The following is a 22,500-nucleotide window of genomic DNA, read 5'->3' as shown; positions in this document are numbered from 1 at the left end:
ACGGACTGGAGGAGGGGGCTGAATGGCCTTAGTTTCTGTGTAACGGAATGAAGGAGGGGCTGAATGGCCTCAGTTTCTGTGTAACGGAATGGAGGAGAGGGCTGAATGGCCTTAGTTTCTGTGTAATGGGCTGGAGGAGGGGCTGAATGGCCTTAGTTTCTGTGTAACGGAATGGAGGAGAGGGCTGAATGGCCTTAGTTTCTGTGTAACGGAATGGAGGAGGGGCTGAATGGCCTTAGTTTCTGTGTAACGGGCTGGAGGAGGGGCTGAATGGCCTTAGTTTCTGTGTAATGGGCTGGAGGAGGGGCTGAATGGCCTTAGTTTCTGTGTAACGGGCTGGAGGAGGGGCTGAATGGCCCCCAGTTGCAGTGTTCCCGTTTACCTCAGTAAGGAGAGGGGGAAACAGGAAGACATGATAAGGCCTCAACACAGCTCCTGATGTTAAAACAGAAAGGGAGGCAGAGAGGCAAACGGAGTTTCAGGCGTGTGTCCGTCCTATTCAGAGCGTTCACGGAGCCGTGTGGAGATTTCCGTTCAAACCTCTTTCAAATATTGCCAATTCATCCTAGTCTTACACGCCAAGGGAAAGGAGTAACAGCTTCAACCTGACTCATGTGACTCCAAACAGGCCAGAGCGATACTTGGCTGGGGTGTCAAAGAATCCTGACAGTGTCGAAACTGGCCCTTCAGCCCAACAAGTCCACGCCGACCCTCTGAAGAGTAACCCACCCAGACCCACACCCCTACCCTATATTTACCCCTGATTAAAGCACCTAAGCTACACATCCCTGGATACACACTACGGGACAATCTAGCATGGCCAATGCACCCTAATCTACACATTCCTGGGCACTACAGGACAATATAGCATGGCCAATCCACCCCAACCTGCACATCCCTGGGCACTATGGGACAATTTAGCATGGCCAATCCACCCTAACCTGCACGTCCCTGGGCACTATGGGACAATCTAGCATGGCCAATCCACCCTAACCTGCAAGTCCCTGGGCACTACGGGACAATATAGCATGGCCAATCCACCCTAACCTGCACGTCCCTGGGCACTAAGGGACAATTTAGCATGGCCAATCCACCCTAACCTGCACGTCCCTGGGCACTATGGGACAATCTAGCATGGCCAATCCACCCTAACCTGCAAATCCCTGGGCACTACGGGACAATCTAGCATGGCCAATGCACCCTAATCTACACATTCCTGGGCACTACAGGACAATATAGCATGGCCAATCCACCCCAACCTGCACATCCCTGGGCACTATGGGACAATTTAGCATGGCCAATCCACCCTAACCTGCACGTCCCTGGGCACTATGGGACAATCTAGCATGGCCAATCCACCCTAACCTGCAAGTCCCTGGGCACTACGGGACAATATAGCATGGCCAATCCACCCTAACCTGCACGTCCCTGGGCACTATGGGACAATTTAGCATGGCCAATCCACCCTAACCTGCACGTCCCTGGGCACTATGGGACAATTTAGCATGGCCAATCCACCCTAACCTGCACATCCCTGGGCACTATGGGACAATTTAGCATGGCCAATTCACATCTTTGGACTGTGGAAGGAATCCGGAGCACCCAGAGGAAATCCATGCAGACACTGGGGGGAGAATGTGCAAACTACACACAGAGAGTCGCCTGAGGGTGATTAGATTAGATTAGATTACTTACAGTGTAGAAACAGGCCCTTCGGCCCAACAAGTCCACACCGACCCGCCGAAGCGCAACCCACCCAGACCCCTACATTTACCCCTTACCTAACACTACGGGCAATTTAGCATGGCCAATTCACCTGACCCGCACATCTTTGGACTGTGGGAGGAAACCGGAGCACCCGGAGGAAACCCACGCAGACACGGGGAGAACGTGCAAACTCCACACAGTCAGTCGCCTGAGTCGGGAATTGAACCCGGTTCTCAGGCGCTGTGAGGCAGCAGTGCTAACCACTGTGCCACCGTGCCGCCCACTAGGGTGGAATCGAACCCGGGTCCCTGGCGCAGTGCGGCAGTGGTGCTAACCACTGGGTCACCATGCCACCCCTTTGAGATAGTCTTGTGTGGGTTTCAGGCCCGGTGTTACCTATGGGGCAAAAGCTTGCACTGTTGGCTTCAGATCGTGAGTAGCCCTGAGCCTCCACTATCCACACCCAGCCTTGTGATGTCTCTGACACCTGCAGCCTAAAGCAGGGCAGGGTGTGTGACAGCAGCAATGCTGGGCTGGGAATCCCAGCTCCAGCATCCTGACACGCCTGGGCAATTTCTAAAAGCTACACTTCCCTTTGTATAATTCCTTTCAGACAGGATGTCCTGAAGCACCCAACCATCAATAAAGGGCCTGTTCTATGGTGAAGAGGTTTAAACACAGGCCTGCTGGGCTCTAAAGGTTGGCATCTATGGCTTACTGAGCAAATGGAACCTATCTCCATGATGTGGAGGTGCCAGTGCTGGACTGGGGTGGACAAAGTTAACAATTACACGACACCTAATAGTCCAACAGGTTTATCTGGAAGCACTAGCTTTCAGAGCGCTTCGAAATCACCTGATGAAGGAGCGGTGCTCCAAACGTTACTGCTTCCAAATAAACTTATTGGACTATAACCTGGTGTTGTGTGATTTTTGACTTTATTCTCTCCAGACACAGTTATCCTGTTCTATCATGAAGTACATCAACACACACACACACACACACACACACACACACACACACACACACACACACACACACACACACACACACACACACACACACACACACACACAAACAGGTACGTGCACACTCCCATCATTACACTCACCCATACCCATAGACAAACACACACACACTCCCCTGTATATACTGGCACAGAAACACACACACACACACACACACACACACACACACACACAAAAACAGGTACGTGCGCACTCCCACCATTACACTCACCCACTTACACACACCCACAGACAAACACACACACACTCCCCTGTATATACTGGCACAGAAACACACACACACACACCGAAACAGGTAAGTGCACACTCCCATCATTACACTCACCCACACCCATAGACAACACACGCACACTCCCCTGTATACACTGGCACAGAAACACACACACACACTGAAACAGGTACGTGCACACTCCCACCATTACACCCACCCTCTCACATACGGCTGGACACCACCTCAGTGTGCCCAGTTCCTGTTGGCACCTACACAGGTTGACTGGGAGTGAGGTGGGCAACATCTCACCCACGGGCAGTGGGGAGTTCGGACGTGTGGCTGGCCGCTTACCTTGAAGAGCTCCAGGTTCGCCACCTTGTGGCGGTCTTCATACCTGCCGTTGGCCCGCGGGCTGGACGCCTCGTTGTCCGACAGCACGATGATGTCCGGCGAGGGGGTGCTCCGCTCTCTATCCGCGTCGCTGCAGGGGGATCGAGGAAAACACACGTCACGCCCCTGTCTCATGGTAGACTCTCCCCCCGCAATCCCACCCAAACCCTGCACTCGTGTGGCTGGTCTGTCCATATTAACTGCAGGCAGGCAGATGGTGGATATTGTGCAGAATGCACAACGCCTTCAGCTGAGGGGAGAGGTGCAAGTGTTAGAAGGGAGACTCCCAGTTGTCAGTGAAGACGAGTGAGGGGTGCACATTTTCCCTGGAAAGGGGCAGCTCCAACAACACTCACGAATCTCGACACCATCCAGAACAAAGCAGCCTCCCACTTGACTGGGACCACATCCACGCCTTCCACTCCCGCCGCTCAGTGGCAGCAGTATGTACCCCCACCTACAAGACGCTCTGCAGAAATTCACCCAAGATCCTCAGACAGCATCTTCCAGACAGACCCACAACCACTTCCACCTGGAAGTACCGGGGCAGCAGGAACATGGGACCACCAGCCCCTGCGAGTTTCCTCTTGGCCACGTCCACCATCCTCACTTGGTCGCTCATTCACTGGCGTTTTCTGGAATTCCTGCCGAACGGCATTGTGGTTTAACCGACAGCATGTGGACTGCAGCACACCGTCACCTTCTCAAGGGGTAACTAGAGACGGATAATAAGTGCTGCGCCCACATCCCAACAACCAATTCAAAACTCTCGTGCGTTCTCTATTACCATCCCATCCCTTCCAAATTAATGTACAGGCTCCATGTGCCGTCAGCTACTCTATATCAGCATGTGGGCGGCACGGTGGCACAGTGGTTAACACTGCTGCCTCACAGCGCCAAAGACCCGGGTTCAATTCCCGCCTCAGGCGACTGACTGTGTGGAGTTGGCACGTTCTCCCCGTGTCTGCGTGGGTTTCCTCCGGGTGCTCCGGTTTCCTCCCACAGTCCAAAAAAACGTGCAGGTTAGGTGAATTGGCCACGATAAATTGCCCGTAGTGTTAGGGGTGGGTGGGTGGTGGGTCGGTGTGGACTTGTTGGGCCGAAGGGTCTGTTTCCGCATTGTAAGTAATCTAAAATTGTCACCCTCCACATCGATAAGATCTGAATCCTCACAGGGCTTGGTACAGCAAATCAGGGCAAGACCAATGCACTTAATAGCAGGGTCCTGGGGAGTGTTGCTGAACGAAGAGATCATATTCATAGTTCCTTGAAAGTAGAGTCGCAGGTAGACAGGGTAGTGAAGAAGGCATTTGGCACGTTTGCCATTATACTCTGAGCACTGAGTATAGCAGTCAGGGGGTCATGTTGCGGCTGTACAGGACATTGGTTAGGCTATTTTTGATCTACTGTCCACAATTCAGGAAAGGTGTTGTTAAGCTTAAAAGGGTGCAGAAAAGATTGACAAGGATGTTGGAGGGTTTGAGCTACAGGGAGAGGCTGAACAGGCTGGGGCTGTTTTCCCTGGAGCGTCGGAGGCTGAGGGGTGACCTTATAGAGGTTTATAAAATCATGAGGGGGCACTGATAGGCTAAATAGACAAGGTCTTTTTTCCCAGCATAGGGGCATAGGTTTAGGGCGAGAGGGGAAAGGGCCCTAAGGGGGCAACTTTTTCACGCAGAGGGTGGTGCGTGTGTGGAATGAGCTGCCAGAGGAAGTGGCAAATTACAACATTTAAAAGGAAGGGTAGATGAAGAGGAAGGGTTCAGAGAGATTTGGGACAAGTGCTGACAAATGTGACGAGATTAATTTGGGATGTCTGGTTAGCATGGACACTTTAGACTGAAGGACTGTTTCTGTGCTGTACATCTCTATAACTCTAAACGGGACTAGAATGATTTCGGATATTGGGTTAGCGTGGACACGTTAGACTGAAGGACTGTTTCTGTGCTGTACGTCTCTATGACTCTAAACGGGACTAGAGTGATTTCGGATATTGGGTTGGCGTGGACTGATGGGTCTGTATCCATGAGGTACATCTCCTGACCTCTGACCCACTCCCTGCCCCCACCTTCTTTCACACACACACCCTCCCGCGGCCCTGTGCTGAGGGCTTTTACCTCTTGGGGGCGCTCATGTCGACGGGCTCGTCCCCCATGTTCTCCTTGCCCGCTCTGCCCGCGCTGCGGATCTCCAGGCGGGGCTTCAGGCTGCCGTTCAGCTTCTCCTCGCCCGCCCTCTGGTGCTCGGCCTTGACCACCAGGTCCTGGGGCATCTCGGGGCCGGCCAGGTCCTTGCGCTTCAGCAGGGCCAGCATCTTCAGCCGCTCCATCGCCTCGTGGCCCTCCATCTTCAGCCGCTTGGCCACCACGTCGTCCCGCTCCTCGGCCCGGTCCAGGCCTCGCTTCAGCAGGTGGAGCCTCAGGGCATCGTCCGTCATTCTGTCCATCCTGCGAGCGCCGCTGGGGCAGGAGAGGAAGCAAGGGCAGAGAGAGATTAGCCTCAACTGCAGGCTCACGCTATCACGCTCTCGGTACGTCCCCCCCCACCCCTCCAGTGATGCTCAACAATATTGTGGGAAGCTTTGTTCAGCAAACCTGAACACCAAACCAGTACAGGGGGCCAAATCCTAGGCCAGGGAGTTTGATACAGGGAAAAGAGAGAGAGAAATGGGTTTAGGCGGAAGGAGAACGAGAGGAGGGGTTCAGGCAGAGATAAGGGAGGCTTTAAGCAGAGATAAGGGGCATTTAGGCAGAATAAGAAGTGTTTAGGCAGAGAGAGAGGGGTTTAAGAGGAGAGTGGCTTTAAACAGAGCTCAGAGAGAGTTTTAAGCAGATATTAAGGGAGGGGATTAGGCGGGGAGTGAGGTGCTGGAAAAGCACAGCAGGTCAGGCAGGATCCGAGGAGCAGGACAACGGGTGTACCCAGCAAAAGCCCTTCATCAGGAAGGGCCTCTGCCCGAAATATTGACTCTCCTGACCTCGGATGCTGCCCGGCCTGCTGTGCTTTTCCAGCAGCGCATTCCTGACGCTGTTCTCCAGCATTTGCAGTCCCTCCCTTTCTCCCAGAGGTAGGAGAGGGGATTAGGCAGGGAGTGAGAGGGGTCTGATGAAAATTGAACTGGCCCATATAAATACTTTGGTCAGAATCTGGGAACACTACAGCGAGTAACTCACTTCCTGACTACTCTCAAAGGCATGATCCAGTGTCCAGGGGATGTGCAGGTTAGGGTGGATTCGCCATGCTAAATTCTCCCATAGTGTCCACGGGATGTGCAGTTTAGGGTGGATTGGCCATGCTAAATTGTCCCGTAGTGTCCAGGGATGTGTAGGTCAGGGTGGATTGGCCATGCTAAATTGTCCCGTAGTGCCCAGGGATGTGCAGGTTAGGGTGGATTGGCTATGCTAAATTGTCCCGTAGTGCCCAGGGATGTGCAGTTTAGGGTGAATTAGCCATGCTAAATTGTCCCGTAGTGTCCAGGGATGTGTAGGTCAGGGTGGATTGCCCATGCTAAATTGTCCTGTAGTGCCCAGGGATGTGCAGGTTAGGGTGGATTGGCTATGCTAAATTGTCCCATAGATCCCAGGGATGTGCAGGTTAGGGTGGATTGGCTATGCTAAATTGTTCCATAGATCCCAGGGATGTGCAGGTTAGGGTGGATTGGCCATGCTAAATTGTCCCGTAGTGTCTAGGGGTGTGCAGAGTAGGGTGGATTGGCCATGGGCTACAGGGATAGGTCACGTGGAGTGGGGATGGATGGGGGGTGTGTGTGTGTGTGTGTGTGCTGAATGGCTTGCTTCCATGTTGGATCGATTCTGTGATCCCTGGAATGAACGGTTTATCCTGGGTGGCACGATGGCTCAGTGGTTAGCACTGTTACCACACAGCGCCAGGCACACGGGTTCGATTCTCACTTCGGGACCACTGTCTCTGTTGAGTTTGCACATTCTCCCTGTGTCCGCATGGGTTTCCTCCCGCAGCCCAAGGATGTGCAGTTTAGGTGAATTGGCCGTGCTAAACTGCCCTATGGTGTGAGGTACATTAGGCAGGGGAATGGGTCTGGGTGGGTTGGTCTTCGGAGGGCCAGGGTGGACTTGTTGGGCCGAAGGACCTGTTTCCACACTGTAGGGGATTCCAATCTCATCCAATGAAACAAGGCTGAATAGTTTGACTGTTCTTTACTTGTATTGGGAAGAATGGGAAGGTGGACTTATGAAAGCAGAGGGGATTCGACAGGGTGGATTGTGCAGGCAAGGCCAGGAATCACAGCAGGAGGACGGACTCCCTTTTCAAAAAATACAGAGACAAAGAGAAACAATCCCATTGTTAGCTGGTGGAAGTCTCTTCTACAGAAGGTGCTGGAGGCTGGGTTGTTAGTGTGAGCTTGATAGATTTACAACAGTCAAGGAGGAGAGGCAGGGGATTGAGAGGAAGCTAGAATGGAGACCTCAATTGTGACCTTATTGAATGGGCGAGGCCTAGACCCAGGTCCCGTGGAACTTACACCCACAGAGAGTGCTTGAGATGAAAGACTAGATTAGATTAGAGTCCCTCCAGTGTGGAAACAGGCCCTTCGGCCCGACAAGTCCACACCGACCCTCCGAACAGTAACCCACCCGGACCCATTTCCCTCTGACTAATGCACCTAACGCGACGGGGCAACTTAGCGTGGCCAATTCACCTGAGCTGCACATCTTTGGGCTGTGGGAGGAAACCACAGGAAACCCACGAAGGGGAGATGCACTGAAGGGGAAGTGAGGTAACACCCGAGGGAGACAGGAAGTGGGGGGGGATCTCTGCTAGTGGTGATGGTGGAGGAGGGGTGGGTGATATGAGGAGGGGAGTCTGTGCCAAACGGCCTGTTCCTGTGCTGCGCAGGCAGTGTAACTTTACAAAGCTATTAACTTTGGCCTCACACAAGGCCCACATTCTTACTGTTGAATGTAATTACCTTAAAGTAGCATTTAATTACAAGGAGCAGTGCTCTGTCATTTTAATTAAAAATAGCTTGTCGAGAAAGGGTCTGTACTCCTGCTCAGTAAACTTCTGGGTCACGCCTGAATCTGATAGCCCGCCTTCTGGGATGGCTGGCTGCTTGCGTTTAAAGCTTTGTTAGGGGTTTGATAGAGTAATCAGAGAGATGTTTCCACTTTCAAGGGGGGGCTGCGGACACGCAGCGAGCAGGACATCTCCAGTCATTAAGAAAGAATGGGTGTGGGGCTCACTCACACAGGGGGACGGGCAGGAATGGGGGGCTCACTCCCGTGGGGAGGGACATGGGGGGAGACTGACTCCCGTGGGAAGAATGGGGTCTCACTCCTTCGGGGAGTGGGTGAGGTAAGTTGCGGAGATACGTTGAAAGGAGATGCTGGATAAACACAGGAAGGGGAGTGGAATAGAAGGATAAGGGGTGGTGGGGATAGATGAAGAGGGAAGCTGGGAGGAGGCTCAGATCGAGAACAGAGGCCACTTGGCCCGTCTCTGCGACGGAACATTCTAGTATTTAGTATTTCCACCAGGTAAACTGGCAGCTCATAAAAACACAAACGGACAAGAGAGCGAAAGGGGTGGGGGGTGGGGGCACGGTAAGCAGACAAGTGGGGTTCGGACCACGATCAAATCAGCAGCAATCTTCTCAAATTACAGAGCATCTTTGGGGCACTGAGTGGTTAGCACAGCCGCCTCACCGAACCAGGGACCTGGGCTCAATTCCAACCTCAGGTGACTGTCTGCGTGGAGTTCGCACATTCTCCCCATGACCATTTGGGTTTCCTCCCACAGTCCAAAGATGTGCAGGTTAGGGTGGATTGGCCATGCTAAATTGTCCCATGGTGCCCAGGGATGTGCAGTTTAGGGTGGATTGGCTATGCTAAATTGTCCCATAGTGCCCAGGGATGTGCAGGTTAGGGTGGATTGGCCATGCTAAATTGTCCCATAGTGCCCAGGGATGTGCAGGTTAGGGTGGATTGGCCATGATAAATTGTCCCATAGTGCCCAGGGATGTGCAGGTTAGGGTGGATTGGCCATGATAAATTGTCCCATAGTGCCCAGGGATGTGCAGGTTAGGGTGGATTGGCCATGATAAATTGTCCCATAGTGCCCAGGGATGTGCAGGTTAGGGTGGATTGGCCATGCTAAATTGTCCTGTAGTGCCCAGGGATGTACAGGTTAGGGTGGATTGGCCATGATAAATTGTCCTGTAGTGCCCAGGGATGTACAGGTTAGGGTGGATTGGCCATGATAAATTGTCCCAAAGTGCCCAGGGATGTGCAGGTTAGGGTGGATTGGCCATGCTACATTGTCCCATAGTGCCCAGGGATGTACAGGTTAGGGTGGATTGGCCATGCTAAATTGTCCCATAGTGCCCAGGGATGTGCAGGTTAGGGTGGATTGGCCATGCTAAATTGTCCTGTAGTATTCAGGGACGTGCAGAGCTATAGGGTCAATGTAGGGGGATGAGTCTGAGTGGGATGCTCTATGGAGAGACGGTATGGTCTCAATGGGCCGAATGGCCTGCGTCCGCATAGTTTCTGATTCTCTGACTATAAAAGATTGCATGGCAGTATTTAAATAGCAGGCGGAACCACTCCCAAGTGTCTCTGACCAATACCGAGCCCCCATGACCAGCTTCTCTGTTTGTGCATCCCCATTTGCACCCTATATTGCCTTCCCATGTCCTTCTAACCAAATCAGACCACACTTCTCTGCATGGTGTTAGCACATAAACACACAGAGGCTAGGGATCCTGCAACAAGTTACTCACTTCCCGACACCACCAAAGCCCGTCCCACCATCGACGAGCTACAAGTCAGGAGTGTGAGGTAATACTCCACACTCGCCCTGGATGGGGGGGCAGCTCCGACAACATCTCGACACCGTCCAGGGACAAAGCAGCTTCCCCACCCCCTGCTCGATTGGTATCACATCCACAAACACCCTCTCCCTCCTGCCACCGACGCTCAAGATGCACTGCAGGAATTCATCAAAGCCTCTTAGACGACGTCTTCCAAACCAGTGAGCTCCAACTCCTAGAAGGATGAGGGCAGCAGATACATGGGAACACCACCCCCTTGCACGTTCCCCTCCCAGCCACACACCACCCTGACTTGGAAACGTATCAGTTGTCCCTTCGGTGAGACTGGCCAAACTCCTGGACTGCCCTCCCCAACAGCATTGTGGGTAACGCATTGTGGCCCAAGATGATAGCAGAACCATTTCAGGTGTCCACTGTTTACTGGGAACCTCAGTGGCAGAGGTCAGTGTCACACATACCATCGATATTCCTCACCTCTCAGTTACACACACCACATCCTTTTTCTCAAACACACGAGTGAAAATCTTTCAGTCTACATCCTCCCTGTCACACTTGCACTCATTCTCAGATGCACATTTGAAGCAAAAAATTACTTCGGTCTACATACTCTCAAACACCTGATGTATGGGGCGGCACGGTGCCTCACAGCGCCAGGGACCCAGGTTCGATCCCACCCTCGGGCAACTGCCTGTGCACGTTCTCCCCGTACCTGCATGGGTATCGTCTGGGTGCAGGTTAGGGTGGGCTGGCCATGCACAGTCGCCCCTAGTGTCCAGCAATGTGTAGGCTCGGTGCATGGCCCATGTGAAATGCAGGATCACAGAGTCAGGACAGGGGTGGGTGCTCTTCAGAGGATCGGTGAGGATTCAGTCGGTCAAATGGCCTGCATCTACACAGGAGGGATTGTACAGACTGTCTCACAATCGATGTTGAGCCTTCTCACACACTCTAAAATCTCTCTCACCCCTACATCTGATTTCTCAGTTTGCATCCTCTCTCACTCTTGCACACTCGATGTCAAAATTTCACCCTCACATTTAAAGTCATAGCAATGTACAGCACAGAAACAGACCCTTCGGGCCAACCTGTCCATGCTGACCTGATATCCCAACCCAATCTAGTCCCACCTGCCAGCACTTGGCCCATATCCCTCCAAACCCTTCCTATCCATGTCCCCATCCAGATGCCTTTTAAATGCTGTCATTGTACCAGCCTCCACCACTTCCTCTGACAGCTCATTTCATACACATACCACACTCTGTGTGAAAACGTTACCCCCCCTAGGTCCCTTTTATATCTTTCCCCGCTCACCCTAAACCTATGCCCCTCTAGTTCTGGACTCTCCCAGCCCAGGGAAAACTTTGTTCATCCTACTCATGTTTTTCTCTCAAATTATACACTCAAGTGTAAAAATTTCTGAGTCTACATTCTGTGTGAAGTAATTCACACACGTACACATCCTTCCTCGTGCACGCTCAGTGCAAGAATTTCTCATACACATCCAAATTATTTTTTTCTCACAACACAACACAGATAATACAGCAACGCACTTCATCGTAATGCTGCCTTTCCCTCCCTCCCCAAATCCTGGCTTGATTTTGCGGTTAGTTGTTATTTCTGATAAAAATGAATGGTTGCTTCTTCTCTCACATGCTCCCCCATCTCCCCAACCTCGATTTGTTCTCAGCTCTTGAACTTTTAATATAGAACTTGCAAAGCACTTATTACCATCCAGGAGAAACGAATAATTCTTACAAGTAGGCTGCTTGTTAGTCCCAGCAAGAGACATGCTTGAGGTGAATCAGAAAGCTTTGCGGGAGAATTTCTCTACACAAGGTACAGAATGGGTCTCAGCTAGTAACTTTAAACTGTCACTGTTCAGACGGAGTTTTTAGATTAGATTCCCTACAGTGCGGAAACAGGCCCATCGCCCCAACAAGTCCACACCGACCCTCCAAACTGCAACCCACCCAGACCCATTCCCCTAATTTACCCCTGACTAATACACCTAACACTATGGGACAGTTTAGCCTGGCCAATCCACCCTAACCCGCAACTCTTTGGACTGTGGGAGGAAACCGGAGCACCCAGAGGAAACCCACACAGACTTGTGGAGAATGTGCAAACTCCACACAGACAGTTGCCCGAGGTGGGAATTGAACCCGGGTCCCTGGCGCCGTGAGGCAACAGAACTAACCACTGAGCCACCGTGTCATTGATCTAGTTTGCTCACTGATGCACTCATACCCTTTCTGTCCATTTGTTGCAATAAACTGGACATCTAGGCGGAAGGTACAGGAGACGTGTCACGAGGGGACAGTGTGTGGTCACTTTCAGGAGAGAGGGAATTGGCTGACGTCTCTGGAAGGGAGAAGGCTGGCAGAGCGACCCGATCACGGGTGCTTCAGGCTCCGAAACTGATGCAGTTAGGAGATGAGAAGGTATCCCCGCGTGAGAGGTGAGGAAGAGGGGGAGAAGTTGGGCCGAACGGCCTTACTTTGTGATACCGACAAGCTACTGAAGGGTGCTGAGTAAATGGGTTTAGTTACACACTGAGCTGACCTCGGAGACATATTCTCTGCCACGCTAGGGGCCAAAAGGTCATAACATGCTCTAGTTCTGTAAAGATTGTCTGGGCTAACGGGGCTCATGGCCATCGCGCTCTACAGCAGAGTAAAGGGAGACTGGCAACTGTGGGAGACTTTAATCTGCCATTTGTGATTCAGAGGGTGAATCTCTTTCTTGCCCCACAATCAACAAGTCACAGGTTCACAGCCACGCAGCAGAGACTTAAAATCCAAAATACAACCGGAAGCTGCTAGTGTGGATAGCAAGCACCATACTGTCAGAGGGTCAGCGCTGAGGGAGCAGGCACTGTCAGAGGGTCAGCGCTGAGGGAGCAGGCACTGTCAGAGGGTCAGCGCTGAGGGAGCGGGCACTGTCAGAGGGTCAGCGCTGAGGGAGCAGGCACTGTCAGAGGGTCAGCGCTGAGGGAGCGGGCACTGTCAGAAGGTCAGCGCTGAAGGGGTGTCGCACTGTTGGAGGGTCAGTGCTGAGGGAGTGTCACACTGTTGGAGGGTCAGTGCTGAGGGAGGGCCGCACTGTCAGAGGATCAGTGCTGAGGGAGTGGGCACTGTCAGAGGGTCAGCGCCGAAGGGGTGTCGCACTGTTGGAGGATCAATGCTGAGGGAGTGTCACATTGTTGGAGGGTCAGTGCTGAGGGAGGGCCGCACTGTTGGAGGGTCAGCGCTGAGGGAGTGTCGCAATGTTGGAGGGTCAGTGCTGAGGGAGTGGGCACTGTTGGAGGGTCAGCGCTGAAGGAGTGTCGCACTGTCGGAGGTCAGCGCTGAGGGAGTGCCGCACTGTCAGAAGGTCAGCGCTGAAGGAGTGTCGCACTGTCAGAGGGTCAGCGCTGAGGGAGTGTTGCACTTTTGGAGGGTCAGTGCTGAGGAAGGGCCGTACTGTTGGAGGGTCAGCACTGAGGGAGCGTCGCGCTGTTGGAGGGTCAGCGCTGAGGGAGTGTTGCACTGTCGGATGGTCAGCTCTGTGGGAGGGTCAGCACAGAGGGAGCACCACGCTGTGGGAAGGTCTGCGCTGAGGGAAGGTCAGTGTTGAGGGTGCGCCACACTGTGGGAGGTTCAGCACTGAGGAAGTGCCATGCTGTGGGAGGGTCAGTGTTGAGGGAGTGGGTAGTGTCAGAGGGTGAGCGCTGAGGGAGCACGCACTGTCAAATGGGCTGTTTTTCAGACAGGATGTCAAACAGGTCCTGCCTGCCTTGTAGCTTCTCCCTGTTATCCTGGACCCAACATTACACTCATCCATCAATTACTTGGTGACACTGAAGGTGTCATATAAATGCATAACAGAACAGAGAGGAAGGAAATGGGAAGAGAGATGACAAATTTGGTATGAGGTAATTGGTGTGGAGAACAGGGAGGAGTCAGTGAAAGCTCAGGAGTATAAGGAATGAGATAATGTGGTGTGATCCCTACATATTACATGCTGGGAAGTTGCTTAGCAACAGCAGCCATGTGAGGAAGGTATGGCTGGGATCTTTCATGCAAATGAGAGCGTTAAGTACATTTATTCAACGGCCTGTGTACCCCGACATCGACGTTTTCATCTTTTGTTTAATGAATAACACCGAATCGGTCAATTCAATGGACTCCAGTCCGCAGTGTCAGACAAAAGGGGGACATGACAGAGGAATGAAAGCAGTCGTGACTGTGTAGAGGGGAGTATGTGCGTGCGTGCACATGCGTGTGTGTCTGTGTGTGTGTCTGTGTGTGTGTGTGTGAGAGAGAGAGAGAGAGAGTATATGTATGTGTGGGGGTACTTAGGGAGGATTTAAGCCCTGGGGAGGTTCACAGAGATGGTCTTCAGGGGCTGGAGCAAACACACTCTCCATTGGCCCGTCGTCTGGTGCGTTTTCCGACTGGGATAGCCCGAGCTGCCAGGGTGGGGACTGCTCCTGGTTCCCTCCATGAATGAGGCCTGTCAGCTTGCTCCAGCTCACTCAGCACAGGTTACCTTCTCAGGCCTGCACTCCTAACACACCGAGCAGCCCGAGTCCCACACACTGGCTATCAGGCCCATAGGCCCACACTGCTCTCCGGAGGGAGGCAACGGTGCTGGGATGTACACCCAGGTCCAAACAGAGAGCAACTTGACAAACACATGTTCTTTTAACTCACAATCACAGCATCCTGGCTGATGGTGTCAGTGTAGAGAGAGCTTTACGCTGTCTCTAACCCCGTGCTGTCCCTGTCCTGGGAGTGTTTGATGGGGGACAGTGTAGAGAGAGCTTTACGCTGTCTCTAACCCCGTGCTGTCCCTGTCCTGGGAGTGTTTGATGGGGGACAGTGTAGAGAGAGCTTTACGCTGTCTCTAACCCCGTGCTGTCCCTGTCCTGGGAGTGTTTGATGGGGGACAGTGTAGAGAGAGCTTTACTCTGTATCTAACCCTGTACTGTCCCTGTCCTGGGAGTTTTTGATGGGGGACAGTGTAGAGAGAGTTTTACGCTGTATCTAACCCCGTGCTGACCCTGTCCTGGGAGTGTACAGTATGGAAACAGACCCTTCAGTCCAACTTGTCTAACAGATATCCCAACCCAATCTAGTCCCAACTGCCAGTACCTGGCCCATCTCCCTCCAAACCCTTCCTATTCATGTCCCCATCCAGATGCCTTTTAAATGCTGTCATTGTACCAGCCTCCACCACTTCCTCTGGCAGCTCATTCCATACACATACCACCCTCTACATGAAAAAGTTGCCCCTTAGGTCCCTTTTATATCTTTCCCCGCTCACCCTAAACCTTTGCCCCTTTAGTTCTGCACTCCCCAACCCCAGGGCAAAGACTTTGCCTATTTACTCTATCCATGCCCCCTCATGATTTTATAAACATCTATAAAGTCATCCCTCAGCATCCAACGCTCCAGGGAAAACAGCCCCGGCCTGTTCAGCCTCTCTCTGTAGCTCAGACCCGCCAACATACTTGTCAATCTTTTCTGAAGCCTTTCAAGTTTCACAACAAGGAATTAAGGGCTACGGGGAGAATGCGGGTAAGTGGAGTTGAAATGCCCATCAGCCCTGATTGAATGGCGGAGTGGACCCGATGGGCCGAATGGCCTTACTTCCACTCCTATATTATGGTCTAACATCCTTCCATAGGAGGGAGACCAGAATTGCACACAATATGCCAACAGTGGCCTCAACAAAGTCCTGTATAGCCACAACAGGACCTCCCAACTTCTACACTTGATGCTCTGACCAATCAGGGAAAGCATACCAAACCCCTCCTTCACTATCCTATCTATCTGCGACTCCACTTTCAAGGAGTTATGAATCCAAGGTCTCTTTGCCTGGGAGTGTTTGATGGGGGAAGATACTACAGTGAGCTTTACCTTGTATCTAACCCCATGCTGTCCCTGTCCTGGGAGTGTTTGTTGAGGCACAGTGCAGAGGCAGCTTTACTCTGTATCTAACCCCATGTTGTCCTGTCCTGGGAGTGGTTGATGAGGAGGACAGTGTAGAGGGAACTTTACTCTGTATCTGACCCCGTGCTGTCCCTGTCCTGGGAGTGTTTGTTGGGGCACAGTGTAGAGAGAGCTTTACTCTGTATCTAACCCCATGTTGTCCCTGTCCTGGGAATGTTTGATAGGGGACAGTGTAGAGAGAGCTCTACTCTGCATCCATCCCTGGACTGTACAACCCCTCATGCCTCTCCACGAGATACACAAGAGGTTGAAGCAGAGATAGGCCATTTTGCCTACCAGCCCTGTGGAATAGCTGATCAAATTTGGCCTGAGCTCTGGTTTCTAGTTTGCCAGCCCCCTCTGTCACAGACAGACCTCCAGCAAAGGAAATCTGCTGTTCTAACCTGGCCTGGCCTACAAAGTGACTCTAGACCCAGAGTGACGCCGCTGTTTCTTAACAGCTCCCTGAAATAGTCATGGAAGCCTCTCTCCTCAAGGGGCGGTAGGCTGTGCTCCAAGTGTTCGCCTCGCCACGTCGCATCAAAGAATGAGTAGTGGAGGAAAAATAAAAATCAGCGGGAACATCGCTCACGCTCACAGGAGAGAGAATTCCAAAGATCGGTGACCCTGGGTGAGGCCTCTACACATACACACACACGCGAGCGCGCGCACACACACACGAACGGGGACATCCCTCCATTTCAACAGGCGACGCCCCCCCTCATTCGGGAATGAAACGTTCCGGCTGCAGCGCTGACGATGAAGCTCAGGGGAGTGGAGGAGGGATGGAAGGGAGGAGGAAACGTGGGCTGAGTAGGGGAGGTGAAGCGATGGAAGGGCAGGGGGTGGGGAGGAGCAGGAAGAAGTGGGATGAGGAGAAGTCTGACTATTTGTGCACAGTGGCTGATGGGACTCCCCCACTCCGCCCTCAAGGTCACGCAGCCTGTAAACGACCCGCTATCGGGTGTACTTCACGCTGCAAGGGTGGTCATGTCCTGACAGAAGGACAGGGAGCGGTTTGACATGGCAGGAAAAGGAGATGCCAAGCTGATGCTCAGTGGGGGAATTGGGGTGTATAAGAGATAGAGACAGAGGGAGGGAGAGGGAGGGGGAGATGGGGGGGGGAGAGAGAGAAAGAGTGAGAGATAGAGAGACAGAAAGAGAGGGAGAGGTAGAGTTAGAGACAGAGAGACATAGATAGAGGGAGAGAGAGAGACAGAGACAGAGAGATATAGATTGAGAGAGAGAAAAGAAGGGGGGAGAGAAAGAGAGAGGGAGAGGGAGAGAGAGAGAGAGAGAGAGAGAGACACAGACAGACGCCATGGAGCACAGGTCATGCACTGAGAGTGCTCAACATGACACCTCCTCCTGTGTTGTCACTTCCATTTCTCATCTATCTTCACACCCCCGTGTAACATGTACGCAGTGTCAGCTGTGACCAGCACTTGCTACCTCTGACTCAGATGATTGTGGGTTTGAGTCAAGGTCTGTGGGACTTCCACATGAGAGAGCAGACCCCATTTCTTTAACACCTCAGCTGAAAGACAGTGCTACTGACAGCGTGGCATTCCCTTTGCACTGACCCTCTGACAGTACGGCGCTCCCTCAGCACTGACCCTCCGACAGCACGATGTTCCCTCAGCACTGACCCTCTGACAGCACAATGTTCCCTCGGCACTGACCCTCCGACAGCACGATGTTCCCTCAGCACTGACCCTCCGACAGCACGATGTTCCCTCGGCACTGACCCACCGACAGCACGATGTTCCCTCGGCACTGACCCTCCGACAGCATGATGTTCCCTCAGCACTGACCCTCCAACAGCACGGCCCTCCCTCGGCACTGACCCTCCGACAGCATGATGTTCCCTCGGCACTGACCCTCCGACAGCATGGCGCTCCCTCGGCACTGACCCTCCGACAGCACGATGTTCCCTCAGCACTGACCCTCCGACAGCATGGCGCTCCCTCGGCACTGACCCTCCGACAGCATGGCGCTCCCTCGGCACTGACCCTCCGACAGCATGATGTTCCCTCAGCACTGACCCTCCGACAGCATGGCGCTCCCTCGGCACTGACCCTCCGACAGCATGGCGCTCCCTCGGCACTGACCCTCCGACAGCACGATGTTCCCTCAGCACTGACCCTCCGACAGCACGGCGCTCCCTTGGCACTGACCCTCCATCAGTACGATGTTCCCTCAGCACTGACCCTCTGACAGCACGATGTTCCCTCAGCACTGACGCTCTGACAGCATGATGTTCCCTCGGCACTGACCCTCCGACAGCATGGCGCTCCCTCAGCACTGACGCTCTGACAGCATGATGTTCCCTCAGCACTGACCCTCCGACAGTACGGCGCTCCCTCGGCACTGACCCTCCGACAGCATGATATTCCCTCAGCACTGACCCTCCGACAGCATGGCGCTCCCTCGGCACTGACCCTCCAACAGCACGGTGTTCCCTCAGCACTGACCCTCCGACAGCATGGCGCTCCCTCGGTACTGACCCTCCGACAGCATGAGGTTCCCTCAGCACTGACCCTCCATCAGTACGATGTTCCCTCAGCACTGACCCTCCGACAACACAATGTTCTCTCAGCACTGACCCTCTGACAGCACGGTGTTCCCTCAGCACTGACCCTCTGACAGCATGATGTTCCCTCAGCACTGACCCTCTGACAGCACGGTGTTCCCTCAGCACTGACCCTCTGACAGCACGATGTTCCCTCAGCACTGACCCTCTGACAGCACGGCGCTCCCTCGGCACTGACCCTCTGACAGCACGGTGTTCCCTCAGCACTGACCCTCTGACAGCACGGCGCTCCCTCGGCACTAACCCTCTGACAGCACGGCACTCCCTCCCAATTTGTGGAAAGTTTCAGAGAACACCTCCGGGACCACGAGCACCAATCAACCCCACCGTCCCGTGACCGAACACGCCAACTCTCCTTCCCAATCTGCAGAGGGCACGCAAACCCTGGGCCACCTTTACGCCCGGAGGGAGAACGCCTCATCTTCCGCCTTGGGACCCTCCAACTCACATGGCATCAATGTGGGTTTCACCAGATGCCTAATCTCCCCCCACCCCATCCCATCTCATCCTAGATCCAACCCTCCAGACCTGTCCCATCTTCCTTCCCATCCACCCCTCTCTCCGACCTGTCACCATCACCTCCATCCTTCATCTACCCATCCTATACCCCCCACTATCCCCCCGGAAGAACTCTGCAAATCTCCCCTGTCCCACACCCGCCACCCCCCACATTTTTCGACCCTCCCCACCACCATTTTGAACGTCCCTGTTGAATCTCCGCGGTACCAGGATGCAAAAACTCGCCAAATGCTGTTCATCTCAGCCCCACCCTCCCCTCGCTTGCTCTCTGATCTGGTGACTCACTCCTGCCAGACGGAATGGCTCCTCCTCTGGTCCTCAATCAAAACACTTCTCTCCCTCATAATGTCGGACGGCCCAATTAAATCACCCCTCTCGCCTTTTCTGCCCCTGGGAAAACTGCAAAATCTCGGTCTCGCTGCATGAAGCCTCATCCCTGGCACCACTGAGACATATTCTGATGGCGGCTAGACCCGGTGATGCCCAGAGGAAGAGGGTAGACGCAAGGACGTTGCAATGACTCCCTTCTCGCCCTGGGATATACACCCGGCGGGGGGAGGGGGTTGCTTGGGGGGGGTTTTGACCTGCCACTCCACTCGCCCTCTCAAGTGTCATCAGGGTGTGATGATGCCCGTACGCCAAGACCCCACTGGCTGAGAGATGGGAGGGTTGGAAAGCTGGAAGACGGAGCTGCTTGTAGGAGACTGGGGCGGGTGGATACCACAGACTGAGAAAAGCTGCTATCATGGCTGGCTGACGCAAATTGCTCTCACAGCACAGGGCGGGGAGTCAGCTGCGTGCTAATAAACTGATGTGCAAGGATTACAGGTGGGTGTCAGGTTGGCCCTTGACCACAGGGTTCAGAGGGGATTCACCAGGACGTGGCCAGGAATGGAGAGTTTGAGTTGCAGGGACGTTTTCCCACCGCAACCGAGGAGGCCGAGGGGTGAACTCCTAGAGGTTTAAAAAAATCACAAGGGGCATAAATAAGGTGTCTTTTCCTAAGGGTGGGGGATTTCAAGATCAGGGGCATATCTTTTAAGGTGACAGGAGACAGATTTATAGAGATGTCCAGCACAGAAACAGACCCTTCGGTCCAACCTGTCCATGCTGACCCAGATATCCCAACCCGATCTAGTCCCACCTACCAGCACACGGCCCATATCCCTCCAAACCCTTCCTGTTCATATACCCATCCAGATACCTTTTAAATGTTGCAATTGTCCCAGCCTCCACCACTTCCTCTGGCAGCTCATTCCATACACATACCACCCGTTGCGTGAAAATATTGCCCCTTAGGTCTTTTAAATCTTTCCCCTCTCACCCTAAACCTAAGCCCTCTAGTTCTGGACTCCCCGACCCCACAGAAAAAAACTTTGTGTATTTACCCCATCCATGCCCCCTCCTGATTTTGTAAACCTCTATAAGGTCACCCCTCAGCCTCCGACGCTCCAGGGAAAACAACCCCAGCCTGTTCAGCCTCTCCCTGTAGCTCAAACCCTCTGACCCTGGCAACATCTTTGTCAATCTTTTCTGAACCCTTTCAAGTTTCACAACATCTTTACGCAGAGAGTTGTGAGTGCATGGAAAGGGCTGCCAGCGGTGGTGGTGGTGGGAGCAGAGTCATTAGGGACATTTAAGCGACTGCTGGACATGCACATGGATAGCCGTGAATCAAGGGGGCTGTAGGGTAGGTGGTTTTATTTTTGATTAGGAATAATGCGCGGCACAACATCGTGGGCTGAGGGGCCTGTGCTGTGCTGTACATTTCTATGTTATATGTTTTACCTAACATCTTTCCGATAGGAAGGAGACCAGAATTGCACGCAATATTCCAACAGTGGCCTAGCCAATGTCCTGTACAGCCACAACATGACCTCCCAACTCCTGTACTCATGTGTCAAATGAATTTCCAGAGGAATTGGTGGACGCGGATATAGTTATAACGTTTCAAAGGCGCTTAGGTAAGTATAGGTTTGGAGGGATAAGGGACAAGCGCAGGCAGGTGGGACAAGTTTAGTTTGGGGTTATGGCCAGCACAGACTGGCTGGGCCGAAGGGTGTCGTAAGACTCTGACTGTGAAAGAAGTTCTGAAGAAGAATCAGCCTGGTCTCGCAACACTAACACGGCTTCTCTCTCTCTCTCTCTCTCTCTCTCCACAGATGCTGCCAGACCTGCTGGGTTCCTCCTGCAACTTCCTGTCTCTAGTTCAGACTTCCAGTAGGATCTTGTTCCTCACTCCGAACCTTACGGTGTGTGTGACAGAGGGGCGCTGAAGGGAACACATCGGTCGTGTTCCCAGACGAGAAGTCCAGAGGCTCGGGAGAGTGCTCTCGGAAAGCGGGTTCAAATCCCGCCACCTTCCCTGGAGGAATTTAAACTCAATGAAATATGGGATCGACCAGGTTCTCACAGCGCACGTGCCATTGCTGATGGTGTTCATTGACAGGGAAAGAAATCTGCCGTCCTTAACCATTGAAACGAGCACCAGAGCAAAGCAGCTCGCCAAATACCCTCTGACAGGCCTCTCAGCTCTGGGGGCAATTAGAGATGGCAAGGCTTTACCCACAAACAAATGGGAAAAGTAAGTGCTGAGGCATGGACTGAAGAGAGGATGTTCTCCCTGACAAAAGAGACTAGAATGGGGGGGGGGGGGGCGCAATGCAGTTTATAAAGCAAGGGTCTCCTATTTCATTTGGAGATGGGGAGAATGCTATCTATCCAAGAGGGTCACAAACCTTCCCCTCCCTGACAGAGAAACGGGGGAGTGGGGTCCTTTCCAGGCTGTGTGTTAGATAGATGGCTGATCAACAAGGAACACGGGAGGGTGTCAGAGGTCAGGCAGCAGCTGGGGCCACAGTCACTTGATTGAAGGACGGGGGGGGCGGGGGATGTGGGATGGAGTTGGTGTGGGTTTGGTTTGGGTGGGGGTGGTGGGGGGGTGTGAGGGGCGGTGAGGGGGCGTGAGGGACGGGCACGAGGGGGCGGTGAGGGGGCGCTTGGGGGGATGGTGGGGGGGTGCGCGAGGGGGGCGGCGGTGATGGGGCGGTCAGGGGGGCAGTGGGGGGGGCGTGGGTGGGCGTGGGGGGGAGCGTGAGGGGGAGTGGCGGCGTGAGGGGGAGTGGCGGCGTGAGGGGGAGTGGCGGCGTGAGGGGGAGTGGCGGCGTGAGGGGGTGGCGGCGTGAGGGGGTGGCGGCGTGAGGAGGAGGGGTGTGAGGAGGGGGGTGTGAGGAGGGGGGTGTGAGGAGGGGGGTGTGAGGAGGGGG

General features: G+C 53.5%; 1 protein-coding gene across 7 annotated transcripts in view; it reads right to left on the bottom strand.

Moving 5' to 3' along the window:
* Positions 1-22,500, bottom strand: part of gatad2b (GATA zinc finger domain containing 2B) — a 117,900-nt gene that overhangs the window by 33,269 nt on the left and 62,131 nt on the right. For all 7 annotated transcript variants that reach the window (XM_060820674.1, XM_060820678.1, XM_060820680.1 and 4 more), the window contains exons 3-4: positions 5,454-5,795; positions 3,298-3,427 (exon numbers count right to left, since the gene is read on the bottom strand). In XM_060820674.1, the coding sequence (XP_060676657.1) occupies positions 3,298-3,427; positions 5,454-5,782 (459 nt within the window). In that variant the 5' untranslated portion in view covers positions 5,783-5,795. The remainder of the gene's footprint in view (positions 1-3,297; positions 3,428-5,453; positions 5,796-22,500) is intronic.

Source organism: Hemiscyllium ocellatum, chromosome 50 (assembly GCF_020745735.1).
Source record: "Hemiscyllium ocellatum isolate sHemOce1 chromosome 50, sHemOce1.pat.X.cur, whole genome shotgun sequence".
Taxonomy (NCBI): domain Eukaryota; kingdom Metazoa; phylum Chordata; class Chondrichthyes; order Orectolobiformes; family Hemiscylliidae; genus Hemiscyllium; species Hemiscyllium ocellatum.
Note: the sequence above shows the minus strand (reverse complement) of the source record. Positions and strands in the feature narration are given on the sequence as shown.